This window comes from Staurois parvus, unplaced genomic scaffold (genome assembly GCF_062004578.1).
Source record: "Staurois parvus isolate SC_StPar_1 unplaced genomic scaffold, SC_StPar_1.0 ptg000450l, whole genome shotgun sequence".
In the NCBI taxonomy this organism is placed as follows: Eukaryota; Metazoa; Chordata; class Amphibia; order Anura; family Ranidae; genus Staurois; species Staurois parvus.
The window spans coordinates 4,669,147-4,694,929 of NW_028318246.1; the positions used below are offsets into that span (position 1 = coordinate 4,669,147).

The following is a 25,783-nucleotide window of genomic DNA, read 5'->3' on the forward strand; positions in this document are numbered from 1 at the left end:
CAGCGGTTCACTCTCTGAATCAGAAGAAGGTGTTCCAACAAAAAGAATGAGGAGCTCCAAGGACCAGCAAGCAACCACCAGCAGCTCAATATCTTCCTCTGACATGGCTAGTACCAGCAGTGTAAGTGCAAGTACTAGTACTCGGGTGTCACGTCAGCAACCAAGGGTCCATACTGCTGTCCCAGATGCACTTTTAAACCCTGTGTGGCTACCTACAGGATCACGAGCACCTATAATTCCCCCATTCATAGCCCAGTCAGGCATTCAGGTAGAAACTCAAAATTTTACAGCAATTGATTTTTTCCATTTATTTTTCACTGAAGATTTTTTGAATTCAGTTGTGCACCAATGCAATCTTTTTGCCCAGCAATTTATCACCCAAAATCCCAACTCCTTTTATGCCCGTCCATTTGAGTGGAAATGCCTCACAGTTGAAGAATTTAAAGTGTTTCTCGGCCTTGCATTTAATATGGGACTAACAAAAAAAAAATGAATTACATGCTTATTGGTCAACAAATCCCATTCATCACATGCCGCTCTTTTCCGCCACTATGTCCAGGACCCACTATAGAACAATAATGCACTTTCTACATTTCAACGATAATTCCATGTGCCCCCCCAGAGATCACCCCGAGTATGACAAACTTTATAAAATTCGGCCACTGATCAATTATTTCAACCAAAGATTTTCAGAAATATATTGTCCTGAAAAAAACATCTGTGTTGATGAATCCCTAATCCATTTCACTGGGAGGCTGATCATAAAACAGTACATTCCAAGCAAACGGGCCAGATATGGTGTGAAAATGAACAAACTCTGCGAAAGGTCCACAGGATACGTGCACAAGTTCCGTATGTACGAAGGAAAGGACAGTCAGCTAGAGCCCCCTGAATGCCCAGCTTATATGGGGATTAGTGGAAAAATTGTCTGGGACCTGGTACACCCCCTCTTCAACCAGGGGTACCACCTTTACGTGGACAATTTCTACACAAGTCTGCTCCTTTTCCGCCACCTTTATCTCAAGGACATTGTAGCCTGTGGCACAGCTCGACCCAATCGGAAGGGCTTTCCACAACAATTGGTTGCCACCAAGCTAAACAGGGGCGAGTCAGCTAGCTTGCAAAATGAAGAGATCCTGGCCCTTAAGTGGCGAGACAAACGGGATGTTTATGTCCTTTCATCTATCCATAACAGCAGCTCATTGGAAATTCAAGGAAGACGCGGTACCATCCGAAAACCTCAATGCATACACGAATACAACCTGTTCATGGGGGGAGTAGATTTAAATGATCAAATGCTACAGCCCTACATACCCAACAGAAGATCAATCTACTGGTATAAAAAAGTATCCTTCTACCTTTTACATATGGCCCTGTACAATTCCTACATCGTTTACCAGAAGTCCACACAAAGACCTGTCACCTTCTTACAATATCAGGAAGAGATTATCACATCCCTCATCTATCAAGGAAGACCCGTACCTGAACAAATTCGCTCTGATGCAGTGAGCAGATTGCATGAAAGACATTTCCCCAATATCATCCCTACTACCCAAGCAGACCGCCATCCTCAAAAAAAATGTTGTGTATGCTCCAAACATAGGATGCGACGTGACACCCGATACTATTGTCCCCAGTGTCCCTCAAAGCCTGGTCTCTGTATAGGAGATTGCTTCCGTATCTACCATACCGCACTACATTATTAGTGAAGTATGGTGAAGATATTTCTGTTTGTCCTCCTACCTGCTATTTCCCTGCCACGTTTCTGCCTGTATTCATTTTCCTGCTTTCCATCTGAACTGACCTCGGCCTGTTAATCGACCATGCCTCTGCCTTCTGCCTGAATTGACATCGGCCTGTTAATCGACCATGCCTCTGCCTGCTTCCTGAACTGACCTCAGCCTGTTAAATCGACCATGCCTCTGCCTGCTGCCTGAACTGACCTCAGCCTGTTAAATCGACCATGCCTCTGCCTGCTGCCTGAACTGACCTCAGCCTGTTAATCAACCATGTTTTCTGCCTGCCTCCTGGACTGATCTTTTTCCCTCCCACTTTAGTAGTGGGATTCAAGACAACACAGGGGTCTCACTTATGTGAGGGGATCCAGAGTAGTGTTTCCAAGCAGAGAAAACTTTTTTGTTTTCTTTGGGTTTTGTAATTCCCGGATCAGGGTCTGGAGACCAGAGGCTTCGAAGAGATTTGGGTGGGACGAAGCCTCTACCCCTTTGTCCAGTCTTACCTAACCAAGGCCCTAAGCTTTATGTTTCTGCCTGGACCAATCCTTTGATCACGCCTCTGCTTGCTGTCTGTATCGACTGTGGCCTTTTTATGGATCATGTTCCTGTCTTCTTCCTGGACCACTGCTTTGCCTGTTTGCTCACCACGTCTATGCATGACATCGGTACTGACCCATCTGCACATCCCACTGGCTACCTTCCTGCGAGACACTGGTGCCCCCATCCTCTATAGACAACTGCACTGAAACCACAGGTACTCTTTGGTTTATCTTTTGTTTAACTTCTTGGTGAGTGAACATAGTGCTATGTGGGCAGCCACGTACCAGTAGATTGAGCTTTTAGGAACAGGCTGTAGGTGAAGCTACACTATGCTTTATGCTATGTTTATTTGCAAAATTTAGTAACATTGCGTTAAAAAAAATAGATAAATTTCCACATTTTCTGAAAATTTGTGTAAAAAATTAAGTCTTCAGAAGACTCGGCTGCTCCAGGACCTCCAAAATGGCATTAGGTAGTCAAGAAATTAGATGTCATTTTTTCCCCTAGAACTCCAAAAGGTGCTTATTGGATGTGGAGCCCCCCTATGTGGCCAGACTGTAAAAAAGTCTCACACATTTGGTATCGCCATATTCAGGAAGAGTTATAGAATGTGTTTTGGGGTGTAATTTTAAGTATGCCTATGTTGTATAATAGAAATATCTCATAGATTGACAACTTTGCATAAAAAAAAAAAAAAACATTTTCATTTTCTTTTCACATTTTCCAAAAACTTTTGGCAAAAAATGCAGTCTTCAGAAGACTCCACATGACTCTTAAAATATACCTTGGAGTGTTTGCTTTCCAAAATGGGGTCATTTTGTGGGTAATTCCATTGTCCTGATGCTCCAGGACCTCCAAAATGGCATTAGGTAGTCAAGAAATTGGATGTGTAATTTTTTCCCCTAGAACTCCAAAAGGTGCTTATTGGATGTGGAGCCCCCCTATGTGGCCAGACGGTGAAAAAGTCTCACACATTTGGTATCGCCATATTCAGAAAGAGTTATAGAATGTGTTTTGGGGTGTAATTTTAAGTATTCAGAAAAAATGAGGAAGGGTTGTAACAGCGCAAACACTGCAAAGTCCTGGGAAATGGTAGTATGGGTGATGGTGGTATTAGTGGCTACTGTATGAAGAGCGTAGGATTCCGTGTGGCACTGAGGGCAAGGCTTCCAAATAAGCTGTAGCAACTTCTGTAGATGAGAAAAAGGAGAGAAGCGCCTCTAAGTGCAATAAGTCTTTTAATTCAAGTCTAAATGTAGAAGCACTCACATGTGTGAAGTAATCATAAGCTTAAAAACCGTGGTTAACAATCGTTAACGGTGGGGTGGTAACCCGGGTGAAGAGCCGTCATCTCTCTGCGATGTGGGGAGGTCAGCTCTCGGCTGGAACAGCGTGGTGGCTGGAGGGGGAACAGCGGTGAGGCCAGCCTTCATGCACGTCCTCCCTCAGAGCCGGATGGAACGCACGCTGGAACGTAGCGGCGGCATGGCCGTGATGACGTCAGATCCCAGGGTGCACTGCGACGCGTTTCGGAGCATGCACTGGCCGTGGAAGGCGAAAGTGCACTCCTTTTTCAAGCAGGGGGAGGTGGATGAACAGGGGTGAATATATAGGGAACGTGAGTCTAATTGATCAAGTAACCAATTAACCAGTGATTGACCATTGCTGTCAGGTGAATAGTGTAAAGTCATGGATGTTAACTGGGGGGTAAAAGGAAACCAAATGGAAAGAAGAGAGGATGTAATAAATAAGAAAACGGAAGTTGAGACAGAATCTTTTCTCTGGCCCTAGGGCTCATTCACACCATATGTGCACAGACATGAATTCACATCAGTTTTTAAGCACGTTTCAATGAGTTTTATACAAAGGGCAGATTCCTGCATAGAATCTGCACGATACTAGTGTGGTATGAACAGGGCACATAGAGAGCAATTGATTTCGTTGTGCCCTTGCAGAACACGTGCAGAAAAACTGACATCTCTGCACCATGGTGTGAACGAGTCCTTCAGACCTCATTCACACCAGTTTGCAGACATCAGTTTTTCTGCACACAATCTGCAGGGGCACAACTAAATGTATTGTTCTCTATGTGCACTGTTCACACCACACTAGTATCACATGCATATGTTTTCTGCACAGGAATCTGCAACGTGTATCATTAAAGCACACGTGAAAATGGATGTCTCTGCAAGTGAAATCTGCACATCAGTTTCTATCAGTTTTTCTGCATGTATGTGTGAACGAGGCCTAAAAGTTGGTTGGCGAGCAGACCCTTAGCATAATCAATGAAACAAATGAAAGTTACATCATTTACAGGTGAAAAAGAGGACATTTGCTGAAGAAAGTTGAATCAGTGTGGCGGTGGGGAATCCAGGGACAAGTGCAAAGTGCTGCGTGGATGCAGGGGAAGGGAAAAGGAAAAAGATAGTGAGAGGAGTTGAGGAGAGTAACCTGAAGACTGCCAAAAACAAAACCAATCTGAAAAGCAGGTGGCACTGTAACAACACTTCGATGCAAAAAATAAATAAATAAAATTAAAACACAAACAGGATGGGTTTCTTAGGCGTTTGAGTCTCTTACTTCCACTTTCAACTAAAATACCCCATTTAATAACACTATAACTAAGCAATCTAATGTAATAAAAAAAAGTGCTTCATCCCCATTACCTTAAACTGGTTTCTTTCATCGGTCTTGTAATACTGAACAAGTTTCTCTTCCACCAAGTTAGCAAGATCTTCGGCATTATCCAGTGGTTCTCTTCAGACATAAAATGTTGACCAGAAAATCACATTACATGAGCTCAATCAAGAATCATGCTACAACATGGTACATGTAAACTATTACCTCTTATAGCGGACCCCGGGGTTCTCATCCAATGTAGCACATAGTGTGACTATTTGGTCTGCGATGGTTTGCATTGCAGATTCTTTATCCACAGATTCTTTATCAGGACTATACAGCAGGTGAAACGCATCGGGAAGATTTAGCAGGAACACCTTAGAGAAAACAAAATTTGGTTACTTAGAAAAAAATATCCTTAGCTGACTGCACAGCCTGCAACGTTGCAATTCTGTGCAATTTCTAAACGTAACCAAAAGAGTAAGAAAACCCCCCCAAAAAAACAGATCCCCCAGAGATTATAAGACCCCCCCCCCCTTTTTCAGCTACAAAATGATTTTAAACGCTTTTGTCAAATAACTTTACAACTGCAGATCTATAGATCATGAATTCCAAAAGTGCCTCAAATAGGATGATGAGTCACAAAGCTAAAAAAAGGTGTATTTTAAAAACAATGTGAAAAAATATAAACCTATATGAAAAGGGCATACGCAAGGTTAAAAAAAAACAAAAAACCCACATTCTCACACAATACCAAAAACACACAAAAGAAGAGCCACAGCGCTGGACCTCTGTGGGCAACTGTAGATGTGAAATGTCCCAACTCTCCTGCTGCTACAAGGTCCCACTAGAGAACAGGTAGCAGAAAAAAAACAAACATTATCTCAACGGAAGGACTTTAAGGGTGCCAGCAATGGTCTCACTGCAGGTATGTATCCTGCAGGTTTGGTGCACTTTCTTAAAGCGCACCAAAACTCCTGAATGCAGGAGTTCTGGTGCACTTCCAGAAAGTGCACCACATCTGCAAGATATAATAATAGACGTATATAGCAAAGCGCAGCCAACCTGCAGGAAAGTCGCAGGTGCACTGTGCTGCACCCGTGGTGCTGGTAGACCACAGCACATCAGTGTGAAGCAGCCTTACTGGGGGCTCAGGACAGTAAGGGCCTGTTACCATTTGCAGTTTTGTGTGTGTGTGTGTGTGTGTGTGTGTGTGTGGGGGGGCAGTAAAACCTCCATAGTTGAGACATGTTTACCACCCCCAACCACTGGTATAACATCCTGGTCACAATGGTGATCCCACCTCATACTTGAGGGGGAACGTGCGGCCTCCCTGTCAAATTCTGTTTTACACTTGGAGGGGCAGCATATATAGTAACCAATTTAACTCCATCCTCTTGCAGCTGCTGAGATCCAGCTTCTCCTCCTCTCTCTCCCACAGGCATTCAGCGGCTACAGACGAAAAATGTTCATTATTCTTTTTAAAATAGAAAAATTCAAAATTCTGAACCATTTCCTTTCATTGGGGCCCACGACCAATTACCAAATCACTCAAGTGGCCCTCACTATTCAAAAGGTTGAACACCCATGAGTTAGATGATCCAGTGCCATAATACATAAATAAGGCTTAGGGTACTTACACCGGCATTCGTGGTGTGCAGCAAATGGCTCTGTGTAACAGTAACCCAGGTGGGAAATATATTAGGAATCTGCCAGTCACCAACACCCAACTAGCAGGTGTCCCATGATCTGTAGTTCAAATGGAGAAAGGAACAGCAAGGAATCCGGCCGGCTGAGACACTGGAAGTGCGTCACCACGGAACCGGAAGTGCCGAAAACAGTACCAATGCAAGGTCCGACAGCCAACAGCATCTCCGATCTCCAAATCAATGTGTTTCGAGACGTGGCCTCTGTCAAATTTCTGGTGCAAGTTTAGAGGAAAAAAAGCAGTCCAGACATCTGGACTATCTCCAGAACCCATTTGTCTTAAATGAGAGATAGCTACCAGTCCACAAGGGATAGAAAATGCCCCAGCTTGACAGGATGGTGGGGGACACCTTCATGCCATTAGTGGGTCTTTCATTGGACATGGAACTTTTGTTTTGCTAGGGATGGCTAAATCCTTGATATAAGCAGAACTTTTTGGCTTTTTCCTCTGAAGGAAGATACTTGCACATGGAAAATGTGCTTATGTGAGGAGGACGTGCCACACTTGGACTGGGGAAGAAAGGTGCTCTTATTGCCCATAAAAATCTTAAAGTATAAAGTATAACTAAAGAAAAAGCTTTTCTTTTAGTTTTGGACAAAATGGAGTGGGATTAAAACTCCTTTCATTTTATTTTTTTATAGCTTTTTGTGTCCCTGTTAGGGAGAGTCACGCTCTATTTTTGTCCTGTTTACCATGATCATTGAAAGTAAAAGAAAAACCAAATTTTTGGGTTGTCCCCAGAAAAGTTAGGAGAGGAATTTTTCCAATGGGGACACTTGTTCTAATGACCTGGGGGGGTAGCCAAGGGATTCCATTAAGTTGCAGGGATTTCCGCTCACTTCCTGTTTTGGTTATGGGACAAGAAGTGAAGGTAAATCTCCCCAATGGGACACAGATGGCAAAAAAAAAAAAAAAAACCGACAAGGGTTATAATTTTCCTTTGCTCTATCCAAAATGAAAAAAAAAAAAAAAAAGTTTTGCTTTAAAAATATCTTCCAAGGAGCCACAGAAAAAGGCATCCCCAATCAAAAGGCATTTCCATTAAGGCTTTCTTAGAAGCCAAAGTAGACAGACGTCTCAACACTACAGCTGAAGCAGATAAACAAGAAACCATTGACCCCAGCCCAAGGCCACTATGTAAAGATATTGCAGATCCTGAACTAAATTGATCTGCCAAGTCAACATAGGCAAGGGAAACTTATTCAGTAGCCAAGTCTTGAGTAACAATTTTACCCATTCAGTCGCACTCAGACATCAGGGCAGAAGTTAGAACTGAACTAATCAAGGCTCTGGTTACTGAACACATAGAAAGATTAAGGATCTCTACCTTTCCATCCGATCAATCTCTAAAAGAGGGCTACTCCACAACTGAAATAATGGTGACTTTTTTAAAGAGTAATTCCACTTCTGTGGAGGAAAAAAAAACCCACAAAAAAAAAAAAAAAAATTCCCCTCTGGGTAATCTATGTACATTGTAAGGATTTTACCATACTTTGTTGCAGATTCCTACCTAATGAGGAAAACTGCAGGGTTTGCATCCCTTTAGATGTGAATTACTTTTGGGAGTATCTCACCAAAAATGGCATTTTTGTTGCAGGGGATGCTCAAAATCTGACTTGTATCTTAGTGCAGACTTCTGGGAAAATCAGTGAGCCAATCACACAAGCAGGAAATGACATACAGTGCCTTGAAAAAGTCTTCATACCCCTTAAAAATTTTCCACATTTTGTCATGTTACAACCAAAAACGCAAATGTATCTTATTGGAATTTCATGTGATAGTCCAACACAAAGTGGCACATAATTGGGAAATGGAAGGAAAATGATAAATGGTTTTCAAAATTTTTTTACAAATATCTGACAAGTGTGGCGTGCATTTGTAATCAGCCCCCTTTACTCTGATACCCCTAACTAAAATCTAGTGGAACCAACTGCCTTCAGAAGTCACCTGATTAGAAAATAGAGTCCACCTGTGTGTAATTTAAAAACACAGCTGTTCTGTGAAGCTCTCAGAGGTTTCTTAGAGAACATTAATAAACAGCATCATGAAGGCCAAGGAACACACCAGACAGGTCAGGGATAAAGTTGTGGAGACATTTAACAGCAGGGTTAGGTTATAAAACAATATCCCAAGCTTTGAACATCTCACAGAGCACTGTTCAATCCATCATCTGAAAATGGAAAGAGTATGGTACAACTGCAAACCTACCAAGACATGGCTGTCCACCTAAACTGACAGGCCGGGCAAGGAGAGCATTAATCAGAGAAGCAGCCAAGAGGTCCATGGTAACTCTGGAGGAGCTGCAGAGATCCACAGCTCACATGGGAGAATCTGTCTATAAGACAACTATTAGTCGCGCACTCCACACATCTGGCCTTTATGGAAGAATGGCAAGAAGAAAGCCATGGTTGTAAGAAAGCCATAAGAAGTCCCGTTTGCCAGAAGCCATGTGGGGGACAAAACAAACATGTGGAAGAAGGTGCTCTGGTCAAATGAGACCAAAATTTAACTCTTTAGCCTAAAAGCAAAATGCCATGTGTGGCAGAAAACAAACACTGCACATCACCCTGAACACACTATCCCTACCGTGAAACATGGTGATGGCAGCATCATGTTGTGGGAATGTTTTTATTCAGCAGGGACAGGGAAGCTGGTCAGAGTTGATGGGAAGATAGATGGAGCCAAATACAGGGCAATCTTAGCAGAAAACCTGTAAGAGTCTGCAAAAGACTTGACTGGGCCGGAGGTTTACCTTCAGGCAGGACAATGACCCTAAACATACAACCAGAGCTACAATGGAATAGTTAGGGCAAAGCATATTCGTGTGAAAAGAATGGGCAAAAATTTCACTCTAGATGTGCACAGCTGGTAAAGACATCCCCAAAAAGACTTGCAGCTGTAATTGCAGCGAAAGGTGGTTCTACAAAGTATTTCCTCAGGGGTCTGAATACAAATGCACTCCACACTTTTCAGATATTTATAAAAAATTTGGAAAACCATTTATCATTTTCCTTCCACTTCACAATTATGTGCGACTTTGTGTTGGTCAATCACATAAAATCTCAACAAAATACATTTACGTTTTTGGTTGTAATATGACAAAATGTGGAAAATTTAAAGGAGTACGAATACTTTTTCAAGCAGTGTATCGGGGGGGGGTTCTGTACACCATCTATGTACAGAATGCCTCTAGGTAGCCATATTGCTTTGCATCTTACAGAAAATTACAGCTCTGCAGATTGAAATAGGAAAGGTCATTTTTAATAGCAGTCATTCATTACAAATAGGACTTGTGTCCCAAATTTTTTTTTATTCGCAAAGTTTTTTTTTTCCCCCCAAAAAAAGTTACCCTTTAAGTCTAGAAATTGGAGCATACACTGAAGCATTTTGGAAATGTAAAAAGCTCACCTGGAAGGCACAGTCCTTTTAATTGAAATCAAAGAAGGAAGCATAAGAGCAAATTAGCTCAACTAAGCTTCTGGGTCCCTTGTGGGACAGTGGAATTCGTGGACATAGAAGGAGACTTATCAATCTTTAAGGTTTACTAAACAGCCTTAATGAGGGCCGCCTCACTATCAGCAAGGGGGGGGGGGCCACAGTCTGTACCTGTGGGATAGGGAGGCTCATAGTGAGTGATTGGAAGTTGAAGGGTAGCCTTGGGGCAAGAGAAAAAAAGCAGAAGATACAAGGAACCTTTCCCAGGAAGAACATACTTCCATAGCTATGCTGGTATATGTAGTTCCACGAGATCCACAGATGGCTGGCGTCTCCAGGGATTTGCAATTGCCTCATTATATTGACCTGGGCATCGCACACCCAATTAGCTTGATACGTTGCTCATGTCCACTAACAGCAAGCACTTAAACTACCAAGCAGAGTAGTCAGACAATCCTGCCTGTATAGGACCAGTATAGGGCACTGCATGCTTTTGAAGGCAGTGGTGGGAGGGGGCAGGACTACCAGGATCTATACAGTCAGGTCCATACATATTGGGACATTGACACAATTCTAACATTTTTGGCTCTATACACAACCACAATGGATTTGAAATTAAAGAAACAAGATGTGCTTTAACTGCAGACTGTCAGCTTTAATTTGAGGGTATTTACATCCAAATCAGGTGAACGGTGTAGGAATTACAACAGTTTGCATATGTGCCTCCCACTTGTTAAGGGACCAAAAGTAATGGGACAATTGGCTTCTCAGCTGTTCCATGGCCAGGTGTGTGTTATTCCCTCATTATCCCAATTAAAATGAGCAGATAAAAAGTCGAGTTCATTTCAAGTGTGCTATTTGCATTTGGAATCTGTTGCTGTCAACTCTCAAGATGAGATCCAAACAGCTGTCACTATCAGTGAAGCAAGCCATCATTAGGCTAAAAAAACAAAACCCATCAGAGAGAGCAAAAACTTTAGGCGTGGCCAAAACAACGGTTTGGAACATTCTTAAAAAGAAGGAAGGAACACACCGGTGAGCTCAGCAACACCAAAAGACCCAGAAGACCACAGAAAACAACTGTGGTGGATGACTGGTGAAGAAAACACCCTTCACAACAGTTGGCCAGATCAAGAACACTCTCCAGGAGGTAGGTGTATGTGTGTCAAAGTTAACAATCAAGAGAAGACTTCGCCAGAGTGAATACAGAGGGTTCACTATAAGATGTAAACCATTGGTGAGCCTCAAAAACAGGAAGGCCAGATTAGAGTTTGCCAAACGACATCTAAAAAAGCCTTCACAGTTCTGGAACATCCTATGGACAGATGAGACCAAGATCAACTTGTACCAGAGTGATGGGAAGAGAAGAGTATGGAGAAGGAAATGAACTGCTCATGATCCTAAGCATACCACCTCATCAGTGAAGCATGATGGTGGTAGTGTCATGGCGTGGGCATGTATGGCTGCCAATGGCACTGGTTTTCTTGTATTTATTGATGATGTGACTGCTGACAAAAGCAGCAGGATGAATTCTGAAGTGTTTCGGGCAATATTATCTGCTCATATTCAGCCAAATGCTTCAGAACTCATTGGACGCCGCTTCACAGTGCAGATGGACAATGACCCAAAGCAGACTGCAAAAGCAACCAAAGAGTTTTGTAAGGGAAAGAAGTGGAATATTATGCAATGGCCAAGTCAATCACCTGACCTGAATCCGATTGAGCATGCATTTCACTTGCTGAAGACAAAACTGAAGGGAAAATGCCCCAGGAACAAGCAGGAACTGAAGACAGTTGCAGTAGAGGCCTGGCAGAGCATCACTAGGGATGAAACCCAGTGTCTGGTGAGGTCTATGCGTTCCAGACTTCAGGCTGTAATTGACTGCAAAGGATTTGCAACCAAGTATTAAAAAGTGAAAGTTTGATTTAAGATTATTATTCTGTCCCATTTCTTTTTGTCCCTTAACAAGTGGGAGGCATATATGCAAACTCTTGTAATTCCTACACCGTTCACCTGATTTGGATGTAAATACCCTCAAATTAACGCTGACAGTCTGCAGGTAAAGCACATCTTGATTGTTTCATTTCAAATCCATTGTGGTGGTGTATAGAGCCAAAAATGTTAGAATTGTATCGATGTCCCAATATTTATGGACCTGACTGTATATCCCATCTGTTACCCAGCACCACATTTGACTGAAAACAAAAATCCATCAAACAGGAATAAAAAAAAATAAAAAAAAAATAAAAAAAACATAAAAGAAAAAACTTTCTATTTTATTTATTTAAGTCTCAACTCCTAAAAGCAAGGTTAAAAAAAGCGATATCTGTTGCAAATAGAGGGTTTGGCCACTAGTAAGGGTTGCCCCTGGATTGTGTTCTAATCTTCTGGTTATACCTAGCATCCTACTACTGCAGGTGGCACAAAATCTATTGGTCTCGATCTACTGATCTGTGTCCTTCAATGAACAAAAGAGACAGTTAACTATAGCACTCTAGAAATCCTAACTCAAGCAGCAGCTGTCAGTGCTGTGTGAACTGTATAAAGCATCAGCTACATACAGTGCACAGCACTGTGCTCAAGCAGTAGGGTGGGAATTTCTTGTCCTGCTCCCAGAACAAAATCAAGTCAGGCTGAGCAATGCTCAGCCATTTAGAGGAAGCTATTTATATTCTAAATGAATACAAGGGCTTCCTCCTGATTGAAGTGGAGAGGTGAGCAGATGGTATCACAATCTCTACCTTAGCCAAAGGAAGAGGTGTGTTACCGTATTTTCCGGCGTATAAGACGACTGGGCGTATAAGACGACCCCCAACTTTTCCTGTTAAAATACAGTGTTTGGGCTATACTCGCCGTATAAGACTACCCCTCTTCCAATGCACTCCACTGGGAAGAATCGTGCCCCATCATTGGTGTCAGTGGGAAGAATCGTGCCCCATCATTGGTGTCAGTGGGAGGAATAGTGTCCCATCATTGGTATTATTGGGAGGAATAGTGTCCCATCATTGGTATTAGTGGGAGGAATAGTGCCCCATCATTGGTATCAGTGGGAGGAATAGCATTCCAACATTGGTGTCAGTGGGAGGAATAGCGTCCCAACATCGGTGTCAGTGGGAGGAATAGCGTTCCAACATTGGTGTCAGTGGGAGGAATAGTGTCCCAACATTGGTGTCAGTGGGAGGAATAGTGTCCCAACATTGGTGTCAGTGGGAGGAATAGTGTCCCAACATTGGTGTCAGTGGGGGGAGGAATAGTGTCCCAACATTGGTGTCAGTGGGGGGTGGAATAGTGCCCCATCGTTGGTGTCAGTGACACCAATGATGGGGCACTATTCCTCCCACTGACACCAATGACACTTGCTGACCCCTGTTGCAGTATGGTGCTTCTGCAGCCAGCATATGTGGTTGCAGCAGCACCTCTGCATGGCACACTTACCGGCCACTCCTTCACTCGATTTTCGCAGGGCCGCTCGGCTCCGCCTCCTCGCCGGTGATTGGCCGCCTGTGTGCCTTTCCTGAGCTACAGTTCTGGCGGCCAATCACCGGTGAGGAGGCGGAGCCGAGCAGCCGCGCTAACATCCAGTGGCCGAACTGAATGAAGGGCAGCCGTTTCCTGGACTGGATCGCCGTGGGACCGGAGCCAGGTAAGAAACAGCACCCCCTGCCCACCCCTGTACTTAGTGTCCCTTCCATGGAAAGGGGGGCGGGGGCGGCACCGCGCTGCCCCCCTAAAAAGTGTCAGCATGCCATATACCGGCGTATAAGACGACCCCCGACTTTTGAGAAGATTTTCAAGGGGTAAAAAGTCGTCTTATATGCCGGAAAATACGGTAATTGATAAAATACAAGGCTTCCTGTGAATGGCCAAGCAGCACTCAGCCCAACTCAATTTTATTCCAGGTGCGGGATGGGAGGTTCCTGGCCAGCTATTGGAACACAGCATCATATACTCTATGTTGCTGATGCTACCTACAGTTCACACAGTGCTGAAAGCAATCTATTTACAGTTTGCTACAATATGGTGTTAGGCTTTAGGCTACCAATATATAAAACACAAAAAAAGTTTTCTTAAAAAAAAAAAAAAAAAAAATGAACATATTAGGGCAGCAAAGCAAAAACTAGCAATTAAGTGAAACTGGGTCTAGAGCTTAACCCTTCAGATGCCAGTTTCCTCCACTCCCTTGCACTTGTGTACACTGGCAATATAGAAAATGCTGCATTTTCTTGCAGCATAGCATCACAGCATAATGCAACCTGCAACAGGCAAAAAAAGTGCACTCTTATGCTGGAGGAAAAAAAAATAAAAAAATGCACACTGCAGTTTGAATAAGCCATTAAGAGACTCCTAAACCCAAGGACAAAAATGTAATATATTGGAGCTGACCAGTCAATGTTGTGACTTCCTTAGTTTCCTTCTCTCATGCTATAAACACTTTCAGCAAGTACAAAATTGATCTGGCCAGAAATGCAGTTTTCTCATTTCTCTGGGAGTTGAACTCGAAGCAAAATCAATTTTATGATTGAATCTCTATGTAATGGAGATGAACAAAGTGTTGGAGTCCAGCCTGGGTAACAATCATGACAAGTCAAGTCAGCCATCTAATCTAAGGACTGGCAAGCTACAATATATTAAAATGTTTGTTTTTGGGTTTAGATTTGCTTTAAAGGTATGCAATATGTACTGCAGTGTAACCACTATATGTGGCTTTAAAATCACTCAAAACACAATTTTTAGCAGGCTTAATTGTGAACAAAATAATAAATCAATTTATAAAATCACAAGACAATTACCTGAGACTCTCTGGGGAAAAAAGAAATATTAACTTCCTTGCACTTCTTTATTTTTTTGGGGGCACAAGATTTTAGCTTTGTAAAGAGGCTTTCAGGGCATGCTGAAAAGACAACGCATATAAGTAAAAAAAACACAAAAAAAACCCCCATAATTCTAACAATCATAAGCTTTTCAATAGACATGACAAACATCACAAAAATGAGTTGTCACACTAACACATCAAACCAGCAAGAAAATAAATCACATGCAAGTTCTAGGTCATTGATGCTTTCTTGTCGCCTTACTTATTCTGGTTTATTCATTGTACTTTTTTTTTTTTTTAATACAGATTACCCCTGGTTATATCTTTGTCAGGCATTAGTGTCATGAAAACTCTCTATATGCAGCCCAGGTCCTTGTTAAGTTATAGGGGTTTCCTGGGTATTACACGTCACCGTACCTATTCCTAGGTGCTTTAGTTATTCTAGTGGCAACTCTGAATAGGTTTATGTGTATTGTGAAGCTTTTTGCACTGTCACATTACCTGGCTGTTCACATTCTACAGGAAGCCTTCATGCCTAGTGTGACTCTGCATACATTATCCTCCTAGAGCAGGGGTGGGCAACTGTGGCCCTCCAGCTGTTGTAGAACTACAAGTCCCATGAGGCATTGCAAAACTGAGTTACAAGCATGACTCCCAAAAGGCAGAGGCATGATGGGACTTGTAGTTCACCAACAGCTGGAGGGCCACAGCTGCCCACCCCTGTCCTAGAGGACTGAATATCCAGAAAAAACACAATACAAATGTTATAAAGGAAGTTGCAATTCAGTGAGTAAAATAAGTTTTTGTTCCCCTACCAACCAACAATAATTCTGGCTCCCACAAACTTTGGCTATGTGCTCATGTGGTACACAGATTAGACCTGTCAATTTAAGAAGGTGCAACTCATTATGTGTATAAAAGACACCTGTCCACAGAATCTCTCTTCCATTCAAACCTCACCATCATGGGCAAAGAGCTGTCAAATGGACCTCAGGGACAAAATTGTAGACCTGCACAAGACTGGAATGAGTGATTACTCGAAAATAGAAGAAATACAAACTAACCATCAAAACCACCCTTGGTCTGGAGCTTCATGCAAGATTTCACCTCATGGGGTAAGGATGAGCATGAGAAAAGTGAAGGATCAACCCAGAACTACATGGTAGGAGCTTGTGAATGATCCCAAGGCAGCTGGGACCATAGTCACTAAGCAAACCATTGGTAACACAATACGCCGCCATGGATTAAAATCCTGCAGCACCCGCAAGGTCGCTCTCCTCAAGAAGGCACATGTACAGGCCTATCTGAAGTTTTCCAATGAACATCTAAATGATTCAGAGAAGAAAGTGTTGTGGTCAAATGAGACCAAAATTGAACTCTTTGGTATTAACTCAACACACTGTTTGGAGGAAGAAAAGTGCTAACTATGATTCTAAAAACACCATCCTCAGTCAAGTAAAGAGGTGGAAATATTATGCTTTGGGGCTGTTTCTCTGCGAATGATACAAGCTGACTTTGCTACATTGAGGGGCCAATGGACAGGGCCATGTATTGTAAAATCATGGATGAGAACAGTCTTCCCTCAGCCAGAACACTAAAGATGGGTTGTAAATGGGTCTTCCAGCATGATAATGACCCAAAACATACTGCCAAGGCAACAAAGGAGTGGCTCAAGAAGAAGCACATTGCAGTCATGGAGTGGCCTAGCCAGTCTCCAGACCTTAATCCTTTTGGGAGGGAGCTGAAACTTCGAGTTGCCAAGCGACAACCAAGAAACCTTTAGGATTTACAGATCAGTACGAAGAGTGGACCAAAATCCCTCCTGAGATGTGTGAAACCTGGTAACCAACTACAAGAAACATCTTACTTCTGTGCTAGCCAATAAGGGTTTCTCCACCAAGTACCAAGTCATATTTTGCTTTGAGATCAAATAATTAATTTTACTCACTGAACTGCAACTCAACTTATAACATATCATGTATTTTCTGGATTTTTGGTTGATATTCTGTCTCTATCATTTACAATACATCTATGATAAAAATTATAGACCCTTCATTTCTGTGAAAGTGGGCAAAACTTACAAAATCTGCAGCAGATCAAATAATTTTTATCCCCACTGTATTGTCCTATTCTACTATACAACGTTACTCAATGCGTATATGGGGGGGGGGGGGGGGTAATCATCCCCGACAAGAACATCAGAAAAAGAAAACAAAATAATGGGGCTTTAATTATCCCTCCAATGGTCAAATATACATGATACAAGTATTGAAAAAAAACTTTCATATCTTTATTACGATTTTGCTGTCAGTTATGGCTGCAATCTTTCTTGGTCTACCTGACCTTAGCTTGGTAACAAGAGATCCTCGAACTTTCTACTTCTTAATAGGCAATTTAACAGTACTGATTGGCATATTCAAGGCTTTGGACATCTTTTTATGTCCTTTTCCAGCCTTATAAAGTTCCATTACCTTGTTACGCAGGACTTTTGACAGTTCTGTTATGATCCCCATGGATCAGTATCTAGCCTAGTCAGTGCTTCCACGTAAGAGCTAACAAACTCACTGATTATTTATACACTGACACTAACTGCAATTTAAAAAGTCACAGATGTGGAACATTAACCTCTAATTGGCATTTTAACCTGTGTGTGTCACCTTGTGTGTCTGTACCAAGGCCAAACATTCCAGGGTATGTAACCTTTTGATTATGGCCATTTTGTGATTTCTGTTATTAGGATTTAAAAAGGAGCCAAACAACTATTTGATAATAAATGGCTTTATATGATCATCTTCCTTCAATAAAAAAGCATTTTTAGGCATGATCAGTCATATTTTCAAAATCAATGCCAAAATTTTCCAATTTCTGCCAGGGTATGCAAACTTTTGAGCACAACTGTATGCAGGGCAACATGTTTTGCGGGATGACCCACTTCCTCAGGACCTTAGATCTCAGAATTATGGGTACAGTAATCACTAAACAGTATCAAAAAGATACAAATTAGCCAAATATTCCATATATTATATTGAAAAAACATTGGAGAGGGTTATTGAATTGTCAAAGAACATAATCTAAACCCAGAGGAAGGAAGAGGAAAAGAGGAAAGAGGAAGAAAGAAAAAAAAAAAATAAAATGAGGAAGGGCGGGGTGGGGGGGGGGGGGAACAAACAAAACAAGAGATAGATATATTGTACTGGTAGGTCTTGCCGACCCATGGGAAGACCACCACTGGGGAGATGTGATCAACTCTGTTATCGTACAAGATACCAGAGCCACTGGTGGAAAATCAACCTCAAAAGACAATTTCTGTCTCTTAGGACTCCTTAGTTCAAAGATAGAGACAATGCACCGCTCAAAAAAATTAAAGTAACACTTTTTAATCAGAGTATAGCATCAAGTCAATTAAACTCCTGGGATATTGATCTGGTCAGTTAAGTAGCAGAGGGAGGTGTTAATCACTTTCAGCTGCTTTGGTGTTAATGAAATTCACAACAGGTGGATTAGATGGGCAACAATGTGATAACCCCCAAAACAGGAATGGTTTTACAGGTAAGAGGCCACTAACATTTTTTTTCCTTACTCATCTTTTCTGACTCTTTCACTAATTTTGCATTTGGCTAGGGTCAGTGTCACTACTGGTATCATGAGGCGATACCTGGACCTTACAGAGGTCGCACAGGCAGTCCAACTCCTCCAGGATGGCACATCAATATGTGCCATTGCTAGAAGGTTTGCTGTGTTTCCCAGCACAGTCTCAAGGGCATGGTGGAGATTCCAGGAGACAGGCAGTTACTCTAGGAGAGCTGGACAGGGCCATAGAAGGTCTTTAACCCATCAACAAGACCAGTATCTGCTCCTCCGTGTAAGGAGGAACAGGACGAACACTGCCACAGCCCTAAAATATGACCTCCAGCAGGCCACTGGTGTGAATGTCTGTGACCAAACAATCAGAAACAGACTTCATGAGGGTGGCCTGAAGGCCCGACGTCCTCTAGTGGGCTCTGTGCTCACTGCCTGGCACCACAGAGTTTGACTGGCATTTGTCATTGAACACCAGAGTTGGCAGGTCCGCCACTGGTGCCCTGTGCTTTTCACAAATGAGAGCAGGTTCACCTTGAGCACATGTGACAGATGTGAAAGTGTCTGGAGAAGCCGTGGAGAACATTATGCTGCCTGTAACATCGTTCAGCATGATAGTTTTGGTAGTGGGTCAGGGAGGACTATCCATGAAGGGACACATAGACCTCTATAGGCTAGACAATGGCACCCTGACTGCCATTAGGTATTGGGATAAAATCCTTGGACCCATTGCCAGATCCTACGCTGGTGCAGTGGGTCCTGGGTTCCTCCTGGTGCACAGCAATGCCCGGCCTCATGTGGCAAGAGTATGAAGGCAGTTCCTGGAGGATGAAGGAATTGATACCATTGAATGACCCCCACGCCTAATCTAAATCCAATAGAACACCTCTGGGATATCATGTTTCGGTCCATCCGACGCTGGCAGGTTGCACCTCAGACTGTCCAGGAGTGATGCCATGGTCCAGATCTGGGAGGAAAATACATCAGGACATTCGTCGTCTCATTAGGAGCATGCCCCGACATTGTCAGGCATGCATACAAGGACGTGGGGGCCATACAAACTACTGAGTACCATTTTGAGGTGCTGCAATGAAATTTCAGCAAAATTGACTTCGCCTGCTGCATCATTTTTTCACTTTGATTTTTGGGGGTGTCTTTGAATTCAGTCCTCCGTAGTTTTTATTTCCATCAAACAATGGGGCATCCTTACATTCCTAACACATTACCCAGTCCATATCAGTATGGATATCCAGCATATTTTTCCCCATTGAGACCTGATGCGTTTTCAAAGTGTTCCTTTAATTTTTTTGAGGTGTGTGTGTGGATTTATTTATTTTTTTTGTAAAAGTGAACTTTAAAGTAGGATACAGTCAAAGAACTAGCACAGCCACTTCTTCCCCTCCTTAATCAAAGAGGCAGAATCCTACCTGCACATCAGAATACAACCTTGCTCTCAAAACGCAGTGGGGAGGAACTCATAGTGAGGAAGTAAGGCTATGGGGAAGGTGGACTGGAATTTTTCTATGATGTTCGGTTGCCAGGTATGCTGGTCAAAAGATAAAATTAGGGCTTGGGAGATATCTATGGTTATAGAGGAGGCAACCCTCTTCATTCTGTTGGTACTTATGTTACCCAATAAAAGGAACTATATCTCAATGGCCATGCTGTCATATGGTATATTTAAGGCAAGACATTGTAACAGTAATAAAAAAAAAAAAAAATTACATTTAGCAGGCAATACAGCACCTAGGCAATACTTACTATCGCTGAAGTAAACATAAGAAGCCTTGTATTTGCACTGTTTGGGCTTAAAGTCATTCACCAGAAAATCCACAGACTGAAATTAAATTAGATTAGGAAAAATTTAATCACAGACCATGTGAGCAAAAAAAAAAAAATTGTCCATCATTATATAGATTTGTAAAATCTTTTATGAGCATGTGATGTAACAGTGCAGTAAATATATTCTACAGTGGATATAAAAAGTCTACACAGACTTGTTAAAATGTCAGGTTTCTGTAATTTAAAAAAAAAATGAGACAAAGATAAATAAGTTCAGAACTTTTTCTACCTTTTAATGTCACCTATAAACTGTACAACTCAATTGAAAAACAAACTGAAATCTTTTAGGGGGGGGAGTGAACATAGACAACTAAAATAATGTGGTTGCATACGTGTGCACACCCTCTTATAACTGGGGATGTAGCTGTGTTCAGAATTAAGCAATCACATCCAAATCATGTTAAATAGGAGTCAGTACACACCTGCCATCATTTAACGTGCCTCTGATTAACCCCAAATAAAGTTCAGCTGTTCAAGTAGGTCTTTCCCGACATTTTCTTAGTTGCATCCTACAGCAAAAGCCATGGTCCGCAGAGAGCTTCCAAAGCATCAGAGGGATCTCATTGTTAAAAGGTATCAGTCAAGAGAAGGGTAAAAAAGAATTTCCAAGGCATTAGATATACCATGGAACACAGTGAAGACAGTCATCATAAAGTGGAAAAAATATGGCATAACAGTGACATTACCAAGAACTGGATGTCCCTCCAAAATTGGTGAAAAGAAAAGAAGAAAAATGGTCTAGGAGGCTGCCAAGAGGCCTACAGCAACATTAAAGGAGTTGCAGGAATATCTAGCAAGTACTGGCTGTGTGGTACATGTGACAACAATCTCCCATATTCTTCATATGTCTGGGCTATGGGGTAGAGTGGCAAGACAGAAGCCTTTATGAAGAAAAACCTGCAAGCCCGGCTAAATTTTGCAAAAACACATCTGAAGTCTCCCAAAAGCATCTGGGAAAATGTGTTATGGTCTTATGAAACCAAGGTTGAACCTTTTGGCCATAATTCCAAAAGAGATGTTTGGCGCAAAAACAACACTGTACATCACCAAAAGAACACCATACCCACAGTGAAGAATAGTGGTGGCAGCATCATGCTTTGGGGCTGTTTTTCTTCAGCTGGAACTGGAGCCTTAGTCAAGGTAGAGGAGATTATGAACAGTTCCAAATACCAGTCAATATTGGCACCAAACCTTTAGGCTTCTGCTAGAAAGCTGAACATGAAAAGGAACTTCATCTTTCAGCATGACAACGACCCAAAGCATACATCCAAATCAACAAAGGAATGGCTTCACCAGAAAAAAATTTAAGTTTTGGAAAGGCCCAGCCAGACCAGACCTGAATCTGATGGAAAATCTGTGGAGTGATCTGAAGAGGGCTGTGCACAGGAGATGTCCTCACAATCTGACAGATTTGGAGTGTTTATGCAAAGAGGAGTGGGCAAATATTGTCAAACCAAAATGTGCCATGCTGATATTCATACCCAAAAAGACAAAAAAGTGCTGTAATAAAATCAAAATGTGCTTCAACAGTATTAGTTTAAGGGTGTGCACATTTATGCAACCATATTATTTTAGTTTTTCATTTTTACTTCCCCCACCTAAAAGATTTCATTTTGTTGTTCAACTGAGTTGTACAGTTTATAGGTTACATTAAGGTGGAAAATGGTCTGAAATAATTTAATCTTTGTCTCATTTTTTTACATCACAGAAACCTGGCATTTTAACTAGAGTGTGTAAACTTTTTACATCCACTGTATGTACAAACATAAAAGTTATAGGACTTGGATTTTTGATTTCCCTGGAAACATCACAGACAATCTTCAGCTCCATTATGAAAGGGATATCCAAAATCATTGAACATAAGAGGAGGGCAACACTGCCACAAGACCACAGACAAAAACAACTAAAAACGGAACAGGTCAGAACCTAATGCAGCCCACAAAACACACCAACCAAAAAGTAGCATCTTCAGTGGCTGCAACGTCCACTTGGTAACACTTCATAAAAGTATGAACTAAAGATCAGGTAGCAGCTTTACATACTTGAGCTACCAAAGCCTGACGACGAATAGCCCAGGAGGCACCAAACACTCCTAGTAGAATAAGCTGTCAATGAAAATGGTGCAACTTTTCCCTTTATACCATAAGCTTGAGAAATTAGCAAACATCCATCCAGAGATAGTAGATTTGGAAGCTCAGTGACCCTTCCTTGGGCCTTCAAGAAGCACAGAGGGAATCAGACACCTGATAGCATGAACCACATCCAAGGTGTGAAGAGCTCGGTCTTCTGGCATCTAAGGGTTAGCACAGAAGGAGGGCAAAACCATGTCCTGGTTGAAATGGAACAAAGAAACCATCATAAGCAAAAATGACGACCACCAGGAACAGTTTCTTGCAGCCAATTCCGAGACTTTGGGAGCCAAAGTAATAGTAACCAGAAAACTTATTTTTCAAGTCAGAAAGACCAAATGGAATATCTTGGATGGGTTCAGAAATTGCCAAGCTGAGGTCCCATGTCAACTGTGTCTTAACCATTGGCACAATATGGATATTTCTTGCACAACATCCTGCAATAAGGAGTGTGATGCAATCTGTCTCTGAAAAAGGACTGCCTGAGCCTAAATTTGACCTTTATTCCTACTCAAAAGCATTTCCCAAATCTGCTCCAGTCTTGAGAAATGCCAGGATGCAACCACCTACATATCTGCAAGGATATAAACCCTGAGTCTCACACCAGGCGAAATAAGACTTCCAAGTCCTGTTGTAAATCTTCCTAGAAGTCACCTTCTAAGCCTTCAGCAGAGTAGAAATTGCTGACTAACTCCCTTAAGGCACTGGTTCAACAGCTATATTATTAAACCCAGCAACTGTAAAGAAGAATGGAAGGTCGGACCTTGCGACAGGCAGTCAAGTTGATCCGTAAGAGCACAACGGTCATCTGCAGTCGAAACGTCTACAAAATGTTGGAGTACCAAGTTCTCCTGGGCCAGGCTGGAGGGATCAGAATTACCAGAATTCCTTCTACTCTAGTCCTGCAAAGCAGACACAGAAGAAGCTATAACTGCAGGAAGGCATAGATTAGGGAGCACCAGTCCAACTGTGTCACCAGAGCACCCACAGCAACTTGAAGACCTCAAAGCAAGGCATTTCTCTAGAAGGAAGATCCCTCTCACCTGGACAGTATCCAGGATCAGGCCCAGATACTCTAACCTCTAGGCTGAAATCAAGGCAATCTCTTGAAAATTCCAGAAGCAAGTCTCCTTGAGACAGCAGATGAAAGATAGCTTGCAAGAGCACACATTTTTTTCAAAGAAAGTTTTGAAAGCATGAAGCACAGATGGCGGAAGACTCTGAAATTCCAGCTTCTAGCTGCAAACCATTATGTTGCGGACCCTCAGGTCCCTAAGCTCCCCCTGCCAAAACTTTACAAAGGCTTGCAAATGTCATTCCATTCAAGTGAAGGACTTTTCTTCTGGCTTAGAGGGCTTTGAAGTCTATGTTTTCTTGCAGAACTCGGTCTGAGGGTTTGGTTTGGAGCCTCAGAATAGTGAAGGAAATGCTTCTTGGGAAGGGGAAGGAGCAGCAGGTTGTTGAACTATTGGCTTTGCCATCTTTGTAAATGGTTGCCCTCTGGATATAATCAAACACAGGATCTAATGTTCCCCTTGAAAAGGTAAACATTCTATATTTTTTTTGCAGGACAATTCCACCGACCAACACTTTAAGGCATAAGATCCTGCAAATGTATATGGATAAGGACCCAAGATACAAATGTTGCTGAATGGAGTCCTGTAAGGCATCCAAGGAGATGCCAAGAGCACGCAGAGAATCCTCCGGATTTCTTCTTTTTTGAATCTCCATTAGTAGGATACCTCTCTATAACCAAGTGACAAGCCCATACCTAAAAGCTGACATATGCCTACAGGCACTTTTGTTCCCACCAGAGTAAATGAGGCCTTGAATAAAACCACCAGATGTTTGTCTGAGGCATTCTTAAATACAGGGATCTCATACACTGGGCACGCGAGAAATGTGAGGACAGATAAGAAACTGCCAGATCCATACTCCCATTTCTTAGTGAACTCACTCTCCATGAGGTACTGCTGAGCAAACCTTTTTGGTGGAATGAATACCTTGCCAAGGTGAGCCCCATATAAATACATCAACAACAAAGTATCCTTTTATATTAAGATAAACAGAAAAAGATTGAAGATGTTGTGGAGGATGCCACAATCCAACACCGGTCACTTTTGAAGTACAGGACACCGAAATCGGTAACTTCAAAATTAGTTCGAACAACTTCTGCAAGAAAAAGCCCAAAGGCCTTTTTATTCCCCAGGAGTAGCTTCCTTCGGGGTTCTGCTGCATCTCCATCTATTGAAGAATTCTCTTCTTCTTCAACCTTGTCCTCCATTGGCTCCACTTCTATTAATGAGAAGGGGCAAGAGGTGAACAATCCTGCTACTCTGAATCAAGTTGTCATTATTCCTTGTTGGAGGAAAAACTCTGCTTGCTGCAGTATCGACCAATACCTGAGATATTCCATTGACTGGGACAAAGACAATTGACACTTTTACAGATTTGACCATGTGGCAGTTCTACCAAGATCATAAGGCATCTGCAGACATGATCCTGGTGTTTTTACAGTCAGGGCCTGGCTTTCATGTAAAAGTGATCTGTGTGGCTCTACAGCTGCCCGATCACTTTTACAGAGCTCAGAAGGGCCCACCCCTCCTCCCGCCGTTGTTACATGGTCCAGGACCATGGCAAGCAGTCAAGCCGGCTGCCTACAAAGAAGATGGAAGATCTGTTACCCAGCCTTCTCTGTGATGAATGAAGCTGGAAGCGACAAGGATTTTATCACGTCCAGTTTCAGTGCTGTGTTTGCCTGGCCAGGTACCGGCCAGGGAAGTAGTTGATCCAACAGATCTGTTTGATCAGCTGCCTTGGAGAGATCAGGGTTCTAATAAACTCCAGATCTACTTAGGAAAAAAAAAAAAACACAGGTTATTATATTGTTCTTGTGTGCACTAAAGTTAATTTAAGTGTTTTTTTGTTCCTTAAAAACTTGGGAGGCAGGCAAGTGGAATTTCCTGTTTGGGTGGATCTCCGCTTTAAGATGATACAACTTCTGGTGTTCAGAAAACTCGCCTTTCTTATTAATAGACTATCACTGTTCTTCAATGAACTCATTGATCTCCAGTAACAGAATGAAGGTAGAGCCTTTTTCAGATCAGAATAATATTTATGAACCTCCCCTTGCTGTGGATTAGCTTATTAACAGTCCCTTGTTTTCCCTAGGGTAAGGGCTCGGACATCATCCTCCAGTGACTGTTAATCATCATCACTTGACGTGTTCCAAAATCTTGAGGGGTCCAGATCTGCTTGTGCTGGGGCTAAAACTGCCACTAGCTTTTCTGATTTAGAGAAATTCTTTGCCATAAACCGCTGCATACTTTCCTTTGCTGCCAGAAGAATGTACAAAGGCACCTCCTGCAAATCCAAATCTTTA

At 42.3% G+C, this 25,783-nt stretch overlaps 1 protein-coding gene across 1 annotated transcript in view; it reads right to left on the minus strand.

Moving 5' to 3' along the window:
- The window catches only part of STXBP3 (syntaxin binding protein 3), a 110,417-nt gene that overhangs the window by 78,353 nt on the left and 6,281 nt on the right, over positions 1–25,783 (minus strand). Inside the window, exons 4-7 of the mRNA XM_089688699.1 lie at positions 20,192–20,267; positions 14,829–14,929; positions 5,121–5,272; positions 4,943–5,033 (exon numbers count right to left, since the gene is read on the minus strand). Of these exons, the coding sequence (XP_089544825.1) occupies positions 4,943–5,033; positions 5,121–5,272; positions 14,829–14,929; positions 20,192–20,267 (420 nt within the window). The remainder of the gene's footprint in view (positions 1–4,942; positions 5,034–5,120; positions 5,273–14,828; positions 14,930–20,191; positions 20,268–25,783) is intronic.